This window comes from Anomalospiza imberbis, chromosome 1 (assembly GCF_031753505.1).
Source record: "Anomalospiza imberbis isolate Cuckoo-Finch-1a 21T00152 chromosome 1, ASM3175350v1, whole genome shotgun sequence".
NCBI classification, from domain to species: Eukaryota; Metazoa; Chordata; class Aves; order Passeriformes; family Viduidae; genus Anomalospiza; species Anomalospiza imberbis.
In genome coordinates this window covers 2,108,140-2,125,508 of record NC_089681.1, presented here as the reverse complement: position 1 = coordinate 2,125,508, position 17,369 = coordinate 2,108,140, and the positions used below count along the sequence as shown (strand labels likewise).

At 41.5% G+C, this 17,369-nt stretch overlaps 1 protein-coding gene across 11 annotated transcripts in view; it reads right to left on the bottom strand.

Annotated features, from left to right (window-relative positions):
- TSNARE1 (t-SNARE domain containing 1) overlaps nucleotides 1-17,369 on the bottom strand; it is a 451,241-nt gene that overhangs the window by 202,799 nt on the left and 231,073 nt on the right. For 10 of the 11 annotated variants that reach the window (XM_068176547.1, XM_068177204.1, XM_068177026.1 and 7 more), the window contains one exon: nucleotides 9,208-9,375. In XM_068176547.1, the coding sequence (XP_068032648.1) occupies nucleotides 9,208-9,375 (168 nt within the window). The remainder of the gene's footprint in view (nucleotides 1-9,207; nucleotides 9,376-17,369) is intronic. The other variant, XM_068177290.1, reaches the window with a different exon arrangement.

Below are 17,369 nucleotides of genomic sequence, written 5' to 3'. Positions count from 1 at the left end.
TTTGTTCCAAAAATCAACAGCTCCAAAGGCAGAGTTAAAAATAAGCAGATGTTGCTGTAGGTACAGCAGAGAATCATGGAAGAGTTTTGGTTGTAAAAGACTATAAAGTTCATCTTGTTTTGATCTCCTGCCACAGTGGCAGGTACACCTTCCACTATCCCAGGTTGCTCCAAGCCCCATCCAACCTGACCTTGGACATTTCCAGAGATGGAGCAGCCACAGCTTCTCTGGGCATCCTGTGCCAGGGCCTCCCCACCCTCACAGGGGAGGGATTTTTCCTAATACCAGATCTAAACCTGCTCCCTTTCAGTTTAAAGCCATGAAACAGTTTAAAACCTGGAAAGGAGAAAGTCTTAGACATTGACAGGAACAATTCAAGTGATCCAGAAGAATCCTTTTAGTCCTGACAGCTTAGTAGAGATGTTAAGAGTAAAATTACAAAAAACTGTCTGGAGACGTGTTGATCTAGGATCTAAAATCCTTCCGCCAACACATCCTTCAACAGCAATACCTTAGACTTAAATTAGAAGATATTTCAATTTTTTTCCTTATATCAATAAGAGTCCACATTTTCAAAAAATGTGGATTTTGATGCCAACACGAGCAAACCACATCTGCATTCCAGTTATTGCTGGACAAGAGAGATCTGAATTCTTCTGAAATGTGACTCTGGTTCTATCTCTGTATCAAAATCACAGAATGGTTTGGTTTGGGTTGGAAGGGACCTTAAAGATCATCTTGTTCCACACCCCTGCCATGGGCAGGGACACCCCCCACTATCCCAGGTTGCTCCAAGCCCCATCCAACCTGCCCTTGGACACTTCCAGGGATTCGGCAGCCACAGCTTCTCTGAGCAAACACAGACAGCACACAAACCCACTGGGTGGGCACAGGGTCACCTCAGAGGATTCCTCTTCCATGGACACCCACCTTTCTGATGGGTAAAATATCCTAACTATTTTCCCAAATAAATGGCAAATGTGGTATGAACAGAGGAGCAAATCATGAATTCCTGCCTGTGGTGACAATGGATGGAAGAAGAGGGAGAATGAGGCTGACTCAAGAGCTCACACAGGCAGGGAAATAGAGATGTTTTGTCTTTAGATTGAAGCAAAATTAACACATGAACTTTTGGTAGCCCTCAGTGGTGCAGTCAAAGGAGGTGGAGAGATAATGGGATCATGAGATCACAGGATAATTCAGGTTTGAAAAGGCCACAGGAGACCTCAAGTCCAACCTCTCACTCACAGCAGGACCAACTCTGAGGTTAGACCAGGTTGCTCAGGGGTCTAGCTAAAAATTTGCACTGAAGGAAATATTTTATAACACTAAAATTTGCAATTCTCCATAGTTCCTAGGTGAGTCTTAATAGTCTTTCTGCCTCAAGTGAGCCATCTGAGAGCCTCAATACAGATGGGAAGAGGTGACTTCAGTGCAGAGAAGGAAATTACAACCAGAGGAGACACTATGGATAGATAAATGGTGAACAGGATGGTGGGGGTAGACAGTTCTGTAACATCCTCTTTCATAAAGGAGCAATTAAAAATATCAAAGAACACATGAATTAAATGAGCCTGCATAGTGCAGAGGGCATAAACTAATACTGTCTTTGTCATCAGCCTCTAAAATTTGACATTCATTGTTAACAATGTTAAGAATGTGATTTTCAGTCTAATTTCTGTGAGGATGTGGGAGAATATTCCTGTCAAGGATAATTTATAAAGGACCAGGCACCTTGCGGTAAATAGGAGGGAATGGGAACTGGTCTGGCTGTGAAATGTGGATTTCATTGTCCTTCTCAGTCATCTCTTCCCTTGTTACCTCTGTGGGGTTTTTTCAATATCCTTGGTTCACTTCCCTCTCTGCTGAGCTCTAATGAGGGAGGGCTGACTCACGCTCCAGTCGGTTCTTGAGATGCTTCAGGGCTTTGCCAACAGGAACTTTTGTATTTCCATGACTTAAGACTCACCTGCTGCTATTCCCCCCATCTTGACTGGGGAAAATTCTGATTTCCCTACCCAAAATAATTGAAAAAGAAAGCACAGCACTCAATTCAGGAAGGTAAGAAGCCAAACCTGCTGGGACAGCACTTTTGAGCACTGCTAGAGGATCTCAGCTGGTTGATGGGCTATTGATGTCGATTGCTATTAATTAGCATCAGAGAACTAGAAAGTGAACCACTCTAACCTGATAGGTGAGAGAGGGTAATTCCCCTTTGAGGCAGCAAATCACAGCCACAAAAACTGCTGTGTGGATGAGGCATTTGATGTTTGTACTGTCTGTGCTAACAGAAATAGGGGCAAGGTATTGCCTTTGTTGAGACAGTCATCATCTGGTGGCAAAAACTTGGGCAAAAGTGCAGTAAATGGAAGAGGAAAGTAACACATTCTTTTCACCAAAGAAATATTAACACTTAAGCGGGAGAATTTGCAGAAGCTAAACAATATTTCACCACCAGCACTGGAGATCTCTCTCTTTCCAGCTCTCTGCCTTATCAATGAACATTGACAGGTCATATACGAGACTTTAACTCCGCTCAGTTTCTGTGGATATAAATATGCAGATGTGTCTTCCCAAAATTCAGATTGTTAGCAAATTATGTGTGCCTCAGCACTATTTTCTCCTTCTGCAGAGGAAATACTTCACTTTTAGTAGGTTCTAAAGTCCATCTCTATTCAGCAAAGCTGTTAAGACACACATAAAGGATTTGCTGAATCCAGGTTTTCATTACTGCCTTCTTCATGCAAGCTCACTGAAGGAATAGGGCATGAAGGAAAGGGTTTAGGGCAAGACTCCCTGACACTAACAGGCTTTGGATAAGGCACTGGGAATGTAAGTGAGAAAAGGAAAATTATCTCTAGCACACAGTGGAAACCTCTCCAATTTAGTTAAAAAACACTTCACTACACAGTTTAGTCATAAGGTTACACCTGAGACATGAGAAATTGCCTAGGGCTAAAAAAGATTTGTGATATATTCCTGAAACCTCGCTGTCTTGTGAAGGGATATCCAAGGCTGAACACATATCCCTGATGAAACACTGATTGCAAAAATATACAAGCTCTAATCATTTACATGAGGAGAGGAAGAAATACAGATTTAGCCAGGCGAGAAGAAAAGGTTTGGACTTTCGCATGCAGTCATAGCAAAAGTGATGTGTGAGCAGAAAGGAGATGATGAGAGAATCTCCACAATGTGTTACCCAGTGGTATTTCATCTCTTGCCTCTCTTGGATGAACTGGGATTACAAAATAGATGGATATATTTATAACAGTAGCACTTAATAAAGAGTGGGAAAATGGAAAGAGAAGGAAATACAGCATGTGATGTGTTTGCTGTTTTAGTGATAGAACCTGAGGAAGCAGTCTGGAGCTCTGTCAGGGGAGGTTTAGGTTGGATATTAGGAAAAGGTTCTTCGTCCAGAGGGTGGTTGGGCACTGGAACAGCTCCCTAGGTCAGTGGTCACAACACCAGCCTGACAGAGTTCAAACACAACCCCTTTTTTTTGGGAAAAGCTCTCAGGGACATGGTGGGATCCTTGGGATCTTGGGGTGTCCTGTGCAGGGCCAGGAGATGGAATATGTGATCCTTGTGGGTCTCTTCCAGCTCAGGATGTTCTGTGAGGTTCACAGAACCCCTGAATCTAAAATGAATGAAACTTTTCAGATGTGCCTGGCATGGCAGTGGCAGTTTGAAAGCAATCAGCTGAAGATATGCAGATTGAGTGTGAGTGTGGTTTTGACATGAAGGGAAGTCCCTTATAGCAATGCAGGAGTGTTGGAGGCCACAGAGGTACAGGGAAGGAGGCACAGTCAAATCAATATTCAATGGAAATGGCCACTGCAGGATTCCACTGGGATAGGCTGCTCTTTGTTCTCCAGACTTGCTAAGGCTTCTCCACATTTTCAAGGAAGCCAGCTGCTATTTTCACTACACCTCAATTTTGCCCTCAGGCTTGTTCAGTTTCCCACAAAATTTACCCTTAATTCATCGTGCTCTTCCTCTTCCCTAAATGTCAGTGAGGACTAGAGGAAATTTTTGTGATCAACTCATGAATCAATAGGTCTGCAGCTGCGCAAGGACATGGGAAATGCTGGTACTCAGGCACTGAAACTGCACTTCATTGCATGCACATCATTAAATCCCCTTACCCTCTGAACAGTGTGGCTGCACCTAAACTGCCTCTAGAAAACATTACCTCTCAAATTGTGTCAATAACTGAGTAAGCACTGGTTAATCTGGGTCAAAAGTGTGTCAGGATATGCTTAGCAATTAAAAACTGTAATGAGCACGTTCTAGTGTCTTTGGTGAATTTAATTTACTAGTGCAGAAATTACCTAGAAATTTTCCAACAGAATTTGTAATCTCTGAATTGGATCCACAGGGCTTTTTACACATTTATTCTGTTCAGCTCTGGTACAACACCAAAATCCTATATACAGTCTGTTGCTGCAGGAGCAAAGAACTGACAAATGGGAAATAATTGAGAAGAGAGCACTGAAGTGACTGAAAAGCCAGGGAGACCAACTTGTGAAGAGGAGGATAACTGCTAGCATTTGAAGAGTTTAAAAGCCAAAGGGGAAGAAGAATTATTTGCAGGGTCCAGCAGAGTTTCACTAGGTGTAAAAAGCCGAGAATGAGAAAGGGATCTTTAGCAAGAACAGAGGGAAGCATTTCGTCAACACCGAAGCCTGCTGGACCGTGAAATAGTCTCCCGAAATAAATGGTAGCAGTCCTGCAGCTTGGGTCATTTTAAATTAGACTGGGCAGCATACTGGAGCTGGTTCTTTAGGGAACAACTCAATACCAGTCCCAGGGATGGCCATGTCAACCTGGCAGGCAGCTCTGCAGCTCAGGATAATTAGGGTCCCCAACGCTGTCATGAGGAGAGTTTGACACTCACACGGTGCCAGATCATTCATGGATGGTGCTTGTCATGATCTTGTGTTATTTATACATTACTCTGAGTCAAAAAGCCTCTGTGAAGAGACAGGCAGAGCCCTCATAAGTCAAAGCTCTGGACTATTGAAGCTGATGAAAGGTGCAAAATAGCTTGCACTAAACCCTCTAAACTGCAACCATCAGTGAGAGATTTTACCGAAAACAGCCCTCAGCAAGAAATGATACGCAGTAATGAGGGAACAAGGAACATGTTTGAACTAACAAACACGCTCTGCCAGACTCTGTAGGGCTTTCTTTTGTTTTATTTTTATTGTGCTTTATTTTCTGTCTGCCTACAAATGCTTGAGTGACAGGCGTGGAGGCTGGCATCTATCACTTCTCTTCAAAACAGATAGGGAATAAACATCAACATTCCTCAACAACGACCCAGAGGGAACAACCTCTCCTAAAAATAAAATCATTTTCCTCACACCTGTTGCCATAACCTACCCATCTCTCCTTTTTTGCCAAGGGATGCATCAACTAAAATGCAGTTCCTGGGATGTGTTTTGCTTCCTTCAGGATATAATGGAATCACAGAGTGGTTTGGGTTGGAAAGGACCTTAAAGATCATCTTGTTCCAACCCCTGTGCCATGGGAAGTGACACCTCCCACTCACCAAGGTAGGAGAATGCCCACTCTGTGGAAGCAGAGCATGGGGTGGGGAACTGCTGTGACAGAGGAAAAGGGTTGGTGGACCATCTTGGGGGAGTTTTCCCTCACTTTCCTTTCTCATCACCCCTGGGGAAGCTGTCTGCATGGAGAGGATCACAGGAGGCTTTCTGAATCAATACAGCATTTAGAATCTTTTTTTTATAGGTCTTTCCAGTCACCAGATGCAATTCTCTGAAGTTCCCAAATCTTATCCATTTCTTCTCAAACTTTTATCTCCTCCCATTTTTCAGATGACCACAGGTGCAAATGAAAGGTATGGGGTGGTAAATTATATATATTATATATATATTTGCTATGACAGAGCTTGTGCCAGCACTGAGCACTGACAATACACATTACAGTTCAGCTCATGTATTTCTGATGGCACATTTTACAGTGCTATATATAAAGCTGTTATGGCATCTATTATTCACTGCCAATACAGTTCAAGTTAAAATAGGTTTTATATAACAGTTCAAAGCAATATTTTAAGAAATAACACTTGTGTCAAGGCTGCTGTGTCCTACCAGATTTTGACATTTCCAAGCAATAAAGATCTTTATCCAAAGTGTAAGGTTTTGGCGAGACATTTCCCTTGCAGACGTCTCTGGTTTTAATCTGCAAGCAATAGCAAAAGGAGCACATTTGAATAAAATGAACAGCCAGGTGAACTTTTGACTTGGCTGTTATCTGTCTAGGTGGAAACTGTGAACTGCAAAGTGCCTTTAGGGATGTTCCTGACAGAGAACAATGTCCCATTAACCCAAACCTCTGAAGAGATTTTGGAGACATGGAAAACACACAAGTGGGAAGAAATCTTTGGAAGATTAAGAAAATGTCTATTATAGGCACAATTTTATATCTGTCTTTCACGACTCAAGACAAGAAGAGAATTATTTCCTTATTTCCTCAGCAACGAAGAAGGTTTTTCTTGCAAAAAGGGCAAATTCAGTGTCTCTTAAAAAAAAAGTCCCACAAAAGATGTCCCCCAACTGGTACCAGCACTATGAGCTTCTCTAAAGTTGTGTGTAATCAGAAGATGTGATATTCTTTTAATGTCTCCTGTGCTGCTCAAAATCTGCATGTTTCTGGTGCTGGATATGCAGCAACATGGAAATCCCAGTGAAACCAATCTACTTGCACACAACAAGTTCTGCACAGCTCTGTTCTTCATTCTGGTCCCCAAAGAACAAAGGACAACAAATGCTATACATCAAATTGGCAATAAATTTGGTTTATTAGTTATGTTTGACAGATTAATGTGTCATTTTAACCTTCTTGACTACTCACTGGTTGTGAAAATATCCCAGAAAAAGGTGTTGTGGTGACTGTGAGCTCAAGGAATCCTCTGTGTACCCACAATTTCTACTGAAAACAGGGAAGTTTTAATGTGCAAGATGAGTCCTTTCACAAGAAATATGCTCATGTGGGTCAACAAACAGAAAAACAAAACACAGTGAAAATTATTTAAAAGCACCATCTGCTTATTCAAATACAGCTGGGGAGAGGAACAATGCTCTCCAAAAAAACTCATTTTCATTATATTTCATTCAAAAGAGATGTTAAGCAAAGTACCATTGGTCCTAAATATTTTCTCCCTGAGGAGGAATGTTTAAACTACATTTGAAATAATGTTTGTGGAATGCAGCCTTCGTTAGAGAATGAACAGGGATCTTTGAGAGCAAAGCAAAATGGATAGAGGAGATGGAGAAAAAAACGGGTAATTCTCAGGAAGCAAAAGCCTAAACATCATTAGCTGCTTAAGCTGACTAAATCATTAATTCCATAAACTAAGCTATTCAGTGGTAAATTCATATTAGGCATTAAGGTATCCATGATCAAATCAACAGATACAAACCCTGCACAATACATGAATGTAGATTTTTTTTTTTTTTAAGTTATTTAGGATTGTGATTGGGTTCACTTCACCCCTCTCAACTACCCCACCATGGCCACATTGTCCTGTTGTGCAGCCTCATGCAGAGACATCAGATTGTGGCACAGAAATGGGATTTAACCAGCAAAATAAATAAAAATCTCCCCAAGGACACACAGCTGCATTTTTGACTTCAGAAATCTGGTGGGCTTGAAGCAGCCTTGGGGGTTGTCATTCCCCACTGCTTAATGGGCAACTATTAAATGTGGGGTTTTTTCCTGGGGAGGACAGGGGCAATGTAAAGACAAATTGAAAAAGGTTCAGGCTATATCAGTATATATACTTTTCAAACAAAAGGGATTACAAAATCACAGAACCACAGAATGGCTGAGGGACCACAGTGGGGTCATCTGGTCCAACATCTCTGCTGAAGCACGGTCATCCCAGACAACACAGCACAAGATTCTACTCAGATTTTTCTTACATATCTCCAGTGAGCTCAGAAATACATTTGCTACCATCCCTCCTGAACATCAAAGTGCAGGAACACCCCAAAACATGCATTTTCTTTGCAACAAAGTCCCCTAGAGTTTATCCTGCTGGATGCACTGAGATCCCTTGAAGTGCAAAATGACAATTCACAGCCAAAGATACTCAGTGTGAGAATATTCTTTGACAGTTTCACCCCTAGTAATGGACAAAAGTCCACAGAGCTCATTCATCTCTGCTCAGTGAACCACAACAGAAATTAGACGAACATTGACGTTGACCTGCTCCTGTAGAACTGTCAAAATTTCTGACTTGGAGAGCTGAGTCATATGTGGCCATCACTGTTTGCAAACAGAGGTCCCAATCTCAAAGCACCAGCCCCCAGCAGAAACTTTTGTCCTCTTTTTGTACTGTTAACTCAATCACAATTCCTGCTGTACTGCAACCCAAAATCTATTCTGATAAAATTAGCCCAATCCAATTAAAGGACAAAGTATAGCCCTTAATTAAATGTTCTGACTATTCTGAAGCCCTCTTTTTTTGGTTCATCTTGAGTTTAGGTCTGTAAAAGCATACAAATTAGGAAGGTTTAACATGCTCTTGTTATACCCATTTATTGCTTAAATTTAACTAACAAGAGTTTCCCAAAAGCGCAAAAAGGGAAGTATAAAAAGAAAAATGTGGGATGTTTAACTTATTCAGGCCTCTTTTTGTTCCTTTTATCGCATATTTTTACAGCGCTTCAAAAAAAAAAAAAAAAGGGGGAATAAAAATAGTATGTCCTCTTTTAACTACGTCAAGAACGTCCAAATACTTTGATACAACAAAATACTGAATAACTTGAAAAGGTTAACAAGTTATTTCCTTTTGTCTAGCTATTATTCTCTCTAATGGTAAAGCTGAGTGTTTTTTCCCTGTGACAAATTCCATTTGTTGAAGTTGTTGAAGTTGTTTTGCTACAGAACTCAGCTCAACTAAAGCACCTCACCACTGCCCTCACAGGGAAGAAACCAACCATCAGCCCATGAGCATTAATTAACTCTTGTAATTTTCATTACAAATCATACAGATTTCCAACTTTTCCTTCTATCACCGATTCCCATGTTTAGAGACTCTTGGTAATCTTCCCTGCTTTTAGCAAGGCCATACTGGCAGCGACGTAAATCAGGATTTCCTTCACGTTGAGCAAGGCACAATGCAAGGATTCTGCACTTCCAGCTCACAAAACCTGGGAGGAGGTTACTGACCTCAATCTGCTGGATGGCCTCTTCCCGCTGGCGGATGGCTTCCAAATCCTCCTCCGTGATTTCCGAGAGCAAGGCTTGGTCCTGGCCCTGGTTCTGCCACGCGCCATCGCCTCCGTTAAAGATCTTCTCATCGTCAGGCAGGTCAGAGAAGGGGGCCTTAGGGCTCTGCTGAGATGGGAGAATGGAAAGAAAGGAAGTGTAAATGTTTTCCAGTTTTACACAGCTTTAGTGTGGGGAAAGGAAATGTTGATATAAGAGATGGCATAAACAGTGGTGGAAAGGCGAAGAAGAGAAAAGTAAATTACATGAGAGGAAACATTTCAAGTCTCAAAGGAAATGTCAGGACCTGAAGTCAGATCTCCTGAGCTGCTTTTGGGCCCCAGTAACTAACTTCAATTTTCCACAGTTCTGACAGAACAAAATGTTGATGTGTAGCTGAAAAATAACACATTTACCTTGTTTAATTTCCCTGAAAATTCTTCCTGATTAGACACTTTCTCAGACACAGAGAAATCCTACTCATTTTTGTTGAAGACTTTATGATCCAATTTGCAACATTCAAAATACAAATGTTTCAATCTTCTCCATTTATGAGACAAACGGCACAGCTTGAAAAAGGGGAAATCACTGAGTGCAGAGTGATCAGCTTGAGCAACTCACAGGTTCGTGGTGTTCACTCTATGGAGTTTACCTGTTTTTTCTGACACATCTGATCACAGTCATAGAATCACAGAATGGTTGGGGCTGAAAGGACCTTAAAGATCATCTCAACCTGTCCTGGAACACTTCCAGGGATGGGGCAGCCACAGCTTCTCTGAGCAACCTCTTCCAGTGCTTCGCCACTCTCTGAGGAAAGAAATTCTCCCTAATATCTAATCTAAGTATCTCCTCTTTCAGTTTAAAATCATCCACCCATGGCCTATCTGCCTGTTTAACAGGCTTCTCTCCTTTTTTTTTTCCAAAAACCCCTAACTTGTTTTATAAGCCCCACGATACCATTTTATTCTATTTTGGGAGCTGCACTTATATTCAGGTCCTTGTTCAAGAACTGGTTGGATCTACACATAAAGAAGGGGCAGAGGTTTAACAAGGTTTTTTCCACACAGCCTTTAGGTTCTGAGCCTGTGTCAGGTTCAGTCCTGATTGGACTTGGAGAATGAACTGACTCAAGGTTGTTTGTAGGTTGAGATCAAGTTCTAAACTAAGAGGTGCTGTTGAAGGCTCCAACCTTACAACTGCATGAGAATTCCACTTCAAACCATGTTCATGTTCCTCTAACTTGGTCTTGAGCTGAGCTTTGACTCCTAACCACAGGTTACAATAAAAAAGCAAACCAAGTGCTTCTGATGCTCTGAAGTTGAAAGAAGAAATGGCAGTGACCACAGCACACCCTTGACCTAAACATCCCCAAAGCCTCTGAGAGCTACAGGAGAAAGCAAGTACTCAGGGGGATGTTCAGCTCTCTGAATCTGGGTTTATCTGAAACCCAAACACTGTGAGTAGTGCCTGAAAAATAAAAGCCTTTGCTGTCATACTGTGGCCACATCTTCAAAAGTATTAATTCCCCTGAATTTCCACCATGTGAACAGGAAGTGAGGCCACGGGGCGCTTAGATGGAAGGGCACAGGACTGGAGAACTGGAAGGACTGGGAGGACTTGAGTCTGGAAATGTTTATTTAACTCTCTAACTCTGCTTTAACTCTTTAAAAACTATGCAATTCCTGTATTTAGAAACAAAAGAATTTTTGCATTTGCTTACACTTAGACTTTGTCTTATGAAATTAATTAATTGTTATCACCATACCTTGTCGGAGACAAGGAAAGTAACACAACATGGTGAAGGAAGTGGGGTGATGGAAGAAGTAGAAAGAAGTAGGAAAATCAGCATCAAACAGTCAATTATCTTTCAAAATATGAGCAGAAGATGAAAATCTTTGACATTAATTTCTTACTTTGTTTCACCTTCTGCTTTCCAGGGATCTACTGAGAAAGGGTGTGTTATAGGAAGAAAATAATAATTTAAAATTAGGTTAAAGATTACCTTACACTTTATAATACATATTTTAATAGGATTAAGATACTCTAGGGCTGTTTTATTCACTAATTATTACGTGCCTTGGATACTAGCTTTCCTGGTACAGTGTTTCAGTGCCAAAAGTGTGTATTAATGGACTCTGGAAAAAAAACCTTTGGGCTATTCTAATGTTTCATTTGGTGACAGAGGTGTCCTCTCATCTTCACCAGTGGGCTCACATGAGCAGAGGCAAACTGCACATGGCCAAGTGGTCTGGAAAATCCCAAGAATCTTCATTATGGAGACACAGGAGAAGTGTTCTGATGACATTTGTGTGCTCTAGTCACAGCAAGAATGCTGCACCAAGGACCTCAATGCACAGGAATGGACACTCAAAGCCACACTTGTCCTATGCAGGTCTGAATTTCAGTGGAAGATGACAAATTTACAAATGACCAAATGTTTCCTGTTCTGATATGGGAGCACAGGGATAACAGGAGAGGCAGCAACCAGCTCTTCAGATTAGGTTAGCCCATGGAATAACACAGTTGTACCATAAATATGCTTTAACTTGGCCTGTGTCAATTTTATTTGTCATCCTCACTTGCTGGGCCTGGCATCTGTAAATAACCCTGCAAATTACTGACAAAACACAATGCAAGGGCTGCTGCTCAGTCATCTTTTAGAAGAAAACCAGCTATCCATGCATTTAAATAGGTAAAGGTCTAGACACAGATCTTTTTCTCTAAACAAAGTAGTGACCTAAGTTAATTTCAGAGCTGCTGAATGCAATTATATGTGTTTGCATCCTTAACATCTTCCAAAAAAAAAAAAAAAAAATCCAACCACGGCTGCTGAATGAGTAAATCAGTAAAACAACAGGATGCAGAGGGACTGATATTTCCTTCCAGACATAAAGATGGCTCCATAATAATGTTAAATACAGTCACCATGACCTGCTATCAGGGTCTGTATGCTGTGCTAACAAATAAAAGTGATTTTTTTTTTGTGCTGTCCATGGTACTGAGCCCCTCATTTCTGTGATAAAGTGAAAAAATCTTAAATCTGAAACTCTGAAGAAATCTAATCACTTCTAATGCTTCTGATTGAAAGCTGCATATAGCTGGGCTTATCAGTGCTCTTCATTCCCTTCTGAGTTATGTTCATTGCCATGTCTGACAAAACATTTTATTTATAGCAAGAAAAGATCAGATGGAGGGCACTCGCTGAGCCTCCACAGATAAAGTTCCCTTTGACACTGCACTAGAAGGGGCCATAACTCCCTGTACAGGCATTTCCACAATAAATTAGATTTAGTGCCAAGTTTTATGCCCTGTGAATCTCTGTGTAATTTTCTGTCGTATTTCCTTTCATAAATTGTTAATTGGATGTGTTTTGAAGTTGTTCTTTTGTTGAAATTTGCCTCTGGCAGATTTTTGTCAAGATGTATCTATAAACTGAACTCTGCCAATGGAAAAAAAAATATAGCAGAGGAAAAAGTTGAGTATATCTGATATGCTCAGTAGTTCTTTTAAAACGAAATCCTTAGGACTGAGGGTCATACCATGCTGTTCATCATATCTGAAAAATTATGCCCAGGCACAACATTTTTTCTTGTTGGATAAAATCTTTTCACCAGGATAAAATCGTTGCTGCTTACAACTACATTTTTTTATCAGATTTGTTCTACCAATGGGGAGATGCTATATGCAGCTGCTGATAGGGAAAAAAAAAAAAAAAAAGGAAAAAAAGGTTTTATCTGGATGGTGACAGCTTCTGTCAGTGCCTGTACTTTATCAGCAGTAAAATCTTTGCCTCAGAAGTTTCATGTCTGAGACCCCTCTGAAAATAACCCCCTCCCAACCTTGGTCCTACCTCACTCCCCATTTGTCTATCAGAAAGGACAGAACACCACAAATTTGACAACTCTTGTCACACAAAATCACTGAGCAAGGGATTGAAATTACCTCACTTCTGTCTCCCATATGGTCTTTATTCCACAGAGAAGCAGAAATCAGATAGGAACTCCAGCTAACATAACACCAGGCAGCCCTCACAGTCCATCTGCAGAGATTTGGGAGTCTCCTGTAGCAGTGAGAGTGTCCTGTCACCTCCCAGCCCTGCAGCTCTTTTTTACATCACTAACTTCAATGATGACATTCCTGATTGCCAGTAACAAGACTGTTCCCTTACCATAAATTCAGGGCATGAAATATTGACTGGAGATGGATGAGAAATGTCTTTTAGTACCAGAGATATGTTTAGTGATGCCAAAGGAAAATTTCCTCTCCAATCCTCCCCAAAACCTGAAGATATAGACAAAAATGATACAACACACGACAAAAATTATATAACTCCCTCCAGGGAGTTAGTCCCTTCAGGTTAGTACAAGATGGATAATAAAGGTGAGAAATATGATGGGCATCTCACAATCTTGTCAAAAATAACTGTTAGAGTTGACATAAATAACCAAGATTTATTTAAGCTGGATTTACAGACTGCCCATCAGGTGAGTGACACCACAGGGACAGGAGAATGAACGGCTAAGGAAGACACAAGATCTACTTTCAACCTCAACATGAAGACAGTTGAGAAGAGAACTTGATTAAGCCTGGAATGAGACAACATAAACCTATTTCCACATCACCTCCTTCTACTCCAAACTCCACCAGGCTTGTGTCCTGGGGAGGAGGGTTTAATTTCTGTGTGTGAAAGTTTGGGAAGATGATACAAACACAGTATCTTGGGATGGATGTGGCAGAGCTGTTGTCAGAGTGGGAAAGGGGAGCAAGAGGCTGGAAAACAGCCCTTGGAAAGGGATCTGGGGGTCCTGGTTGACAGCAAGTTCAGTTTGAGCCAGCTGTCCCCCACCTGGGCTGAAAAACTAATTCTGGAGAATAAGAAGGAGCACAAGTTCCTTTTCATCTGACCACTACTCCATTCACGTGCACATTTCAAGCATCTGGAGCATCTTGGGGCTGTAAGGCCCTGGAGATGCCTTTGATATGCACAGCACCATTCACAAATTCCTTGTTATCTCCCAGTTTATAGGAGCACAGGTAAAACTAGTCTCACTAGTCTGAGGTAATTTTGTTCTACAGACTGCAGGCAGTTCCAAGGAAGGAAATCTTCTGGAACCATGAAAAAAGAGCATTTCAGAGCTTTTATATGTCTCAGGGAGTAAACCAAGGAAAGTTGTTCTATCTTCTCCAATCTCCAGAAGCCTCCTGCACCTCTAGCAGGGATATGGCCAGCTCCAGCAGCAACCACTACACCTCCCACAGCTCCTGCAAATTCTCACCTCTCCTTGGGTAACGTTTGGCTCTGGCTTTCAAACCAATGCAAATGCAGAGATGTTTATCTCTTGCTTTATAGTACATATAGACACATAAACAGCCTTTATGAGGATCTCCTATTCTCAGCAGCATCCAGGCTCAGAGATTCACATTTTATTGCGTGTAGAATAATGAGGCTGGAGTGTCTGCATTAGAGATCAATAAAACACCGTGCAGGGAGGGCCACAGTGCAGAGCACTGCTGGAGTTATTCTGCCTGACACATTTTTAATCGCAGGTTGGCACTGCAAAGCTGCCTGGGACAAAAATGACACAGGGCAGCCACTTTGGCCCAACTATCCCCCAAATACAGCCAGGTTAAGGCTGGCAGATAAATCGGATTAGATGATCTCTCTCAAACCATCCTTCCAAAACAACTAACCTTGCAGGCTCTATGAAATTTAGAGCTGTGCCACGCCAAGCAAAAGCCCAAAGCAATTACAGGTAGAAAGGCCTCAGGCAGGCACAGAACAAGCAGCCTGGGACTTCTAAATCTTTTAGAGGGAAGAAATAGTGATATTACAATTTTGCATTATCTTTCACATGGAAGACCACAGCAGTGATTGGTAATCTGAGCTCTGTTGTCTTAGGAGAGGAGCTTCCCACAACAACTGGGAAAGAAATGCATCACAAGAAATCACAAATTAACCATCGCCTGTCCTTCCTTTTATTCATTCAAAAAAGGCCAAATTTAAAACTACTACAACAAGGACAACTTTCGAGTGAAATGCATTGAACCCTTTCTGCATGCATCACTGACATGGGCAAATACAGAAATAGATTCAGCATTTTCTTCAACTTATGCAAATTTGATTACTCTGCACCAATGTAGCATGAGAAAAACCAGGATGGGGAAATCAGCATAAAGGGAAGGGCTGAAGTGCATTTTTATTTAAATTAACTAGAATCCTTCATGTGTTTCTGTCTTCACTCTTGATCAAGGTGTTTACTTTTGAATGAAAAGAATGTGAAATTGAGTAAGAAAACCACCATTTCCACCAGTTTCCTACTACAGAAACTGTAAGTAATTACTAATTTTAGAGAAAATGCATTAACAGAATGTATTTTGCTAGTTTGCTTTTCAGCATTTTTAAATTTACTCAATCAGGTCTCTGCAGTGATGAGGACTGAGAAAATCTTTTCAGTTTCCTGGAACTGGAAGAGACTTAGTAACAGAGTACCTAGTTCATACCTCCTACTGTTTTCCTCTTCTTTAGCTTGCCTTCAAGATTTTATTACTTCACCAAATTCATTCTAAGCAATCCTGACCTCATCACCCAGGGCTGCTTGAGTTCAGAGTCGATCTTACTGTACTCAGGGTGGGAGAATTAAATGACCTGTCTGTGGTAGATGAAGAAAAAGAAAATAAGACAGGGGCCCGAGGTTTAGCTCTCTGATAACTGATGTGCTTTTAAGAAGCACAGCACATTTTCTCCCCACAGTGAAGACCAAATTTAGGAGGAATGCCCTTCCTACCAGTCTTAGGCGGTGGGGCTGACACTCATATTTTGCTCATGGAGATCATCAGCTTCTAGGTCAAACTTCATTTGATCATGAGGGCTACGTTTTGCCATGTGCTTTCACCCTGTCTGATTGAAGGAAACAGCTTGTTCTGTTCCTATTTCCAGTCCTTCTCCTTCTTTTTTTCCTCTTGATTTGCAACCATGCAAATAGACGTTCCCACGGTGATGTGAGCGAAACAAAACAACATCAGTGACGAGAGACACACATCTCCCCTCTCTGTAACCTGACATGCTCTGCTTTTCAAACCCATTTCACTGAACGTCTTCAGCCTGACTGCACCCATCCTTCCCAAAGCCACCTGCCTGGGCTGCCACCACCTTCAGGTGGCATCTCCATGCACACAGAGCAGGTGGATAAACATTCCTTTGAGGCTGTCAGGAAGGAGAGCATTCACTGGTGTTTTTATAGCATCACAGTACATTCCTCAAGCTGTTCCTGCCCTTCCCTAGTTGTCTGTGTTACATTCTCAGCATTCTCTGTCTCTGCGCATCTCTGCTGGCACCACATTTTGGCTGGCACTGCTGTCTGAGAGCTGAGCTCTGCTTTGTCCCTGGATCTTGATGCAAGGCAGAGACCCCCTGCTTGCAGCTCCCTCACTGAGCAACTGAAACCCCCAGCATTTGTGGAAAGGGCTCATGCTTTTAAGAGCTCACAGACACATCAAGACTTTCTAGAAAGTATCGTGTTGTCTCTGCCTCCCAACATATGTGCTGCACAGCTGGTGAGCAGGTTCCTGCTAGAAAGGCAAACAAGAGGGAGAATGAGTCACTGGCTCATCCATTAACACCCATCTAGTACCAAAAAATTTAAAATAGTGAGGAGTCTTTTTTTTTTTTCCTGGGTTCTCACAGAGTCAAGAACCAAATTCAGCTTGATTTCCTGCAGCAGAGACAACCCCTAGCACAGGCACAGTGCCACTTTGGAGCTGTGGAAAAGCAGAAAGATGTTGGAAATATAAATATGTCCCTTTCTTTAAAAAAAAAAAAAATAGACTGCTTTTGTATTTTGCATTTTTGTTTTTGGACTGCTCAGACAGTTTTATTTTTAGAAACATGTTTGACTCCCACAAAACTCTATTGGCAACAATGTTTTAATCTCTCTTTGTTCCTGGCCTTTGGCAGAGTTTCAGTGGACTGTTCAGTGTCCAAGCAAATGGACAGAGCCTGATATTGAGATTCCCTCTCATTCAGTGACTCTTTAAAAAAATATCTGCCCATTTTACAGCCTCTGTACTGCCAGGATGCTTCTGTTACTGCCCAAAAGCCTGATCCCAGATTAGGACAAAAATCA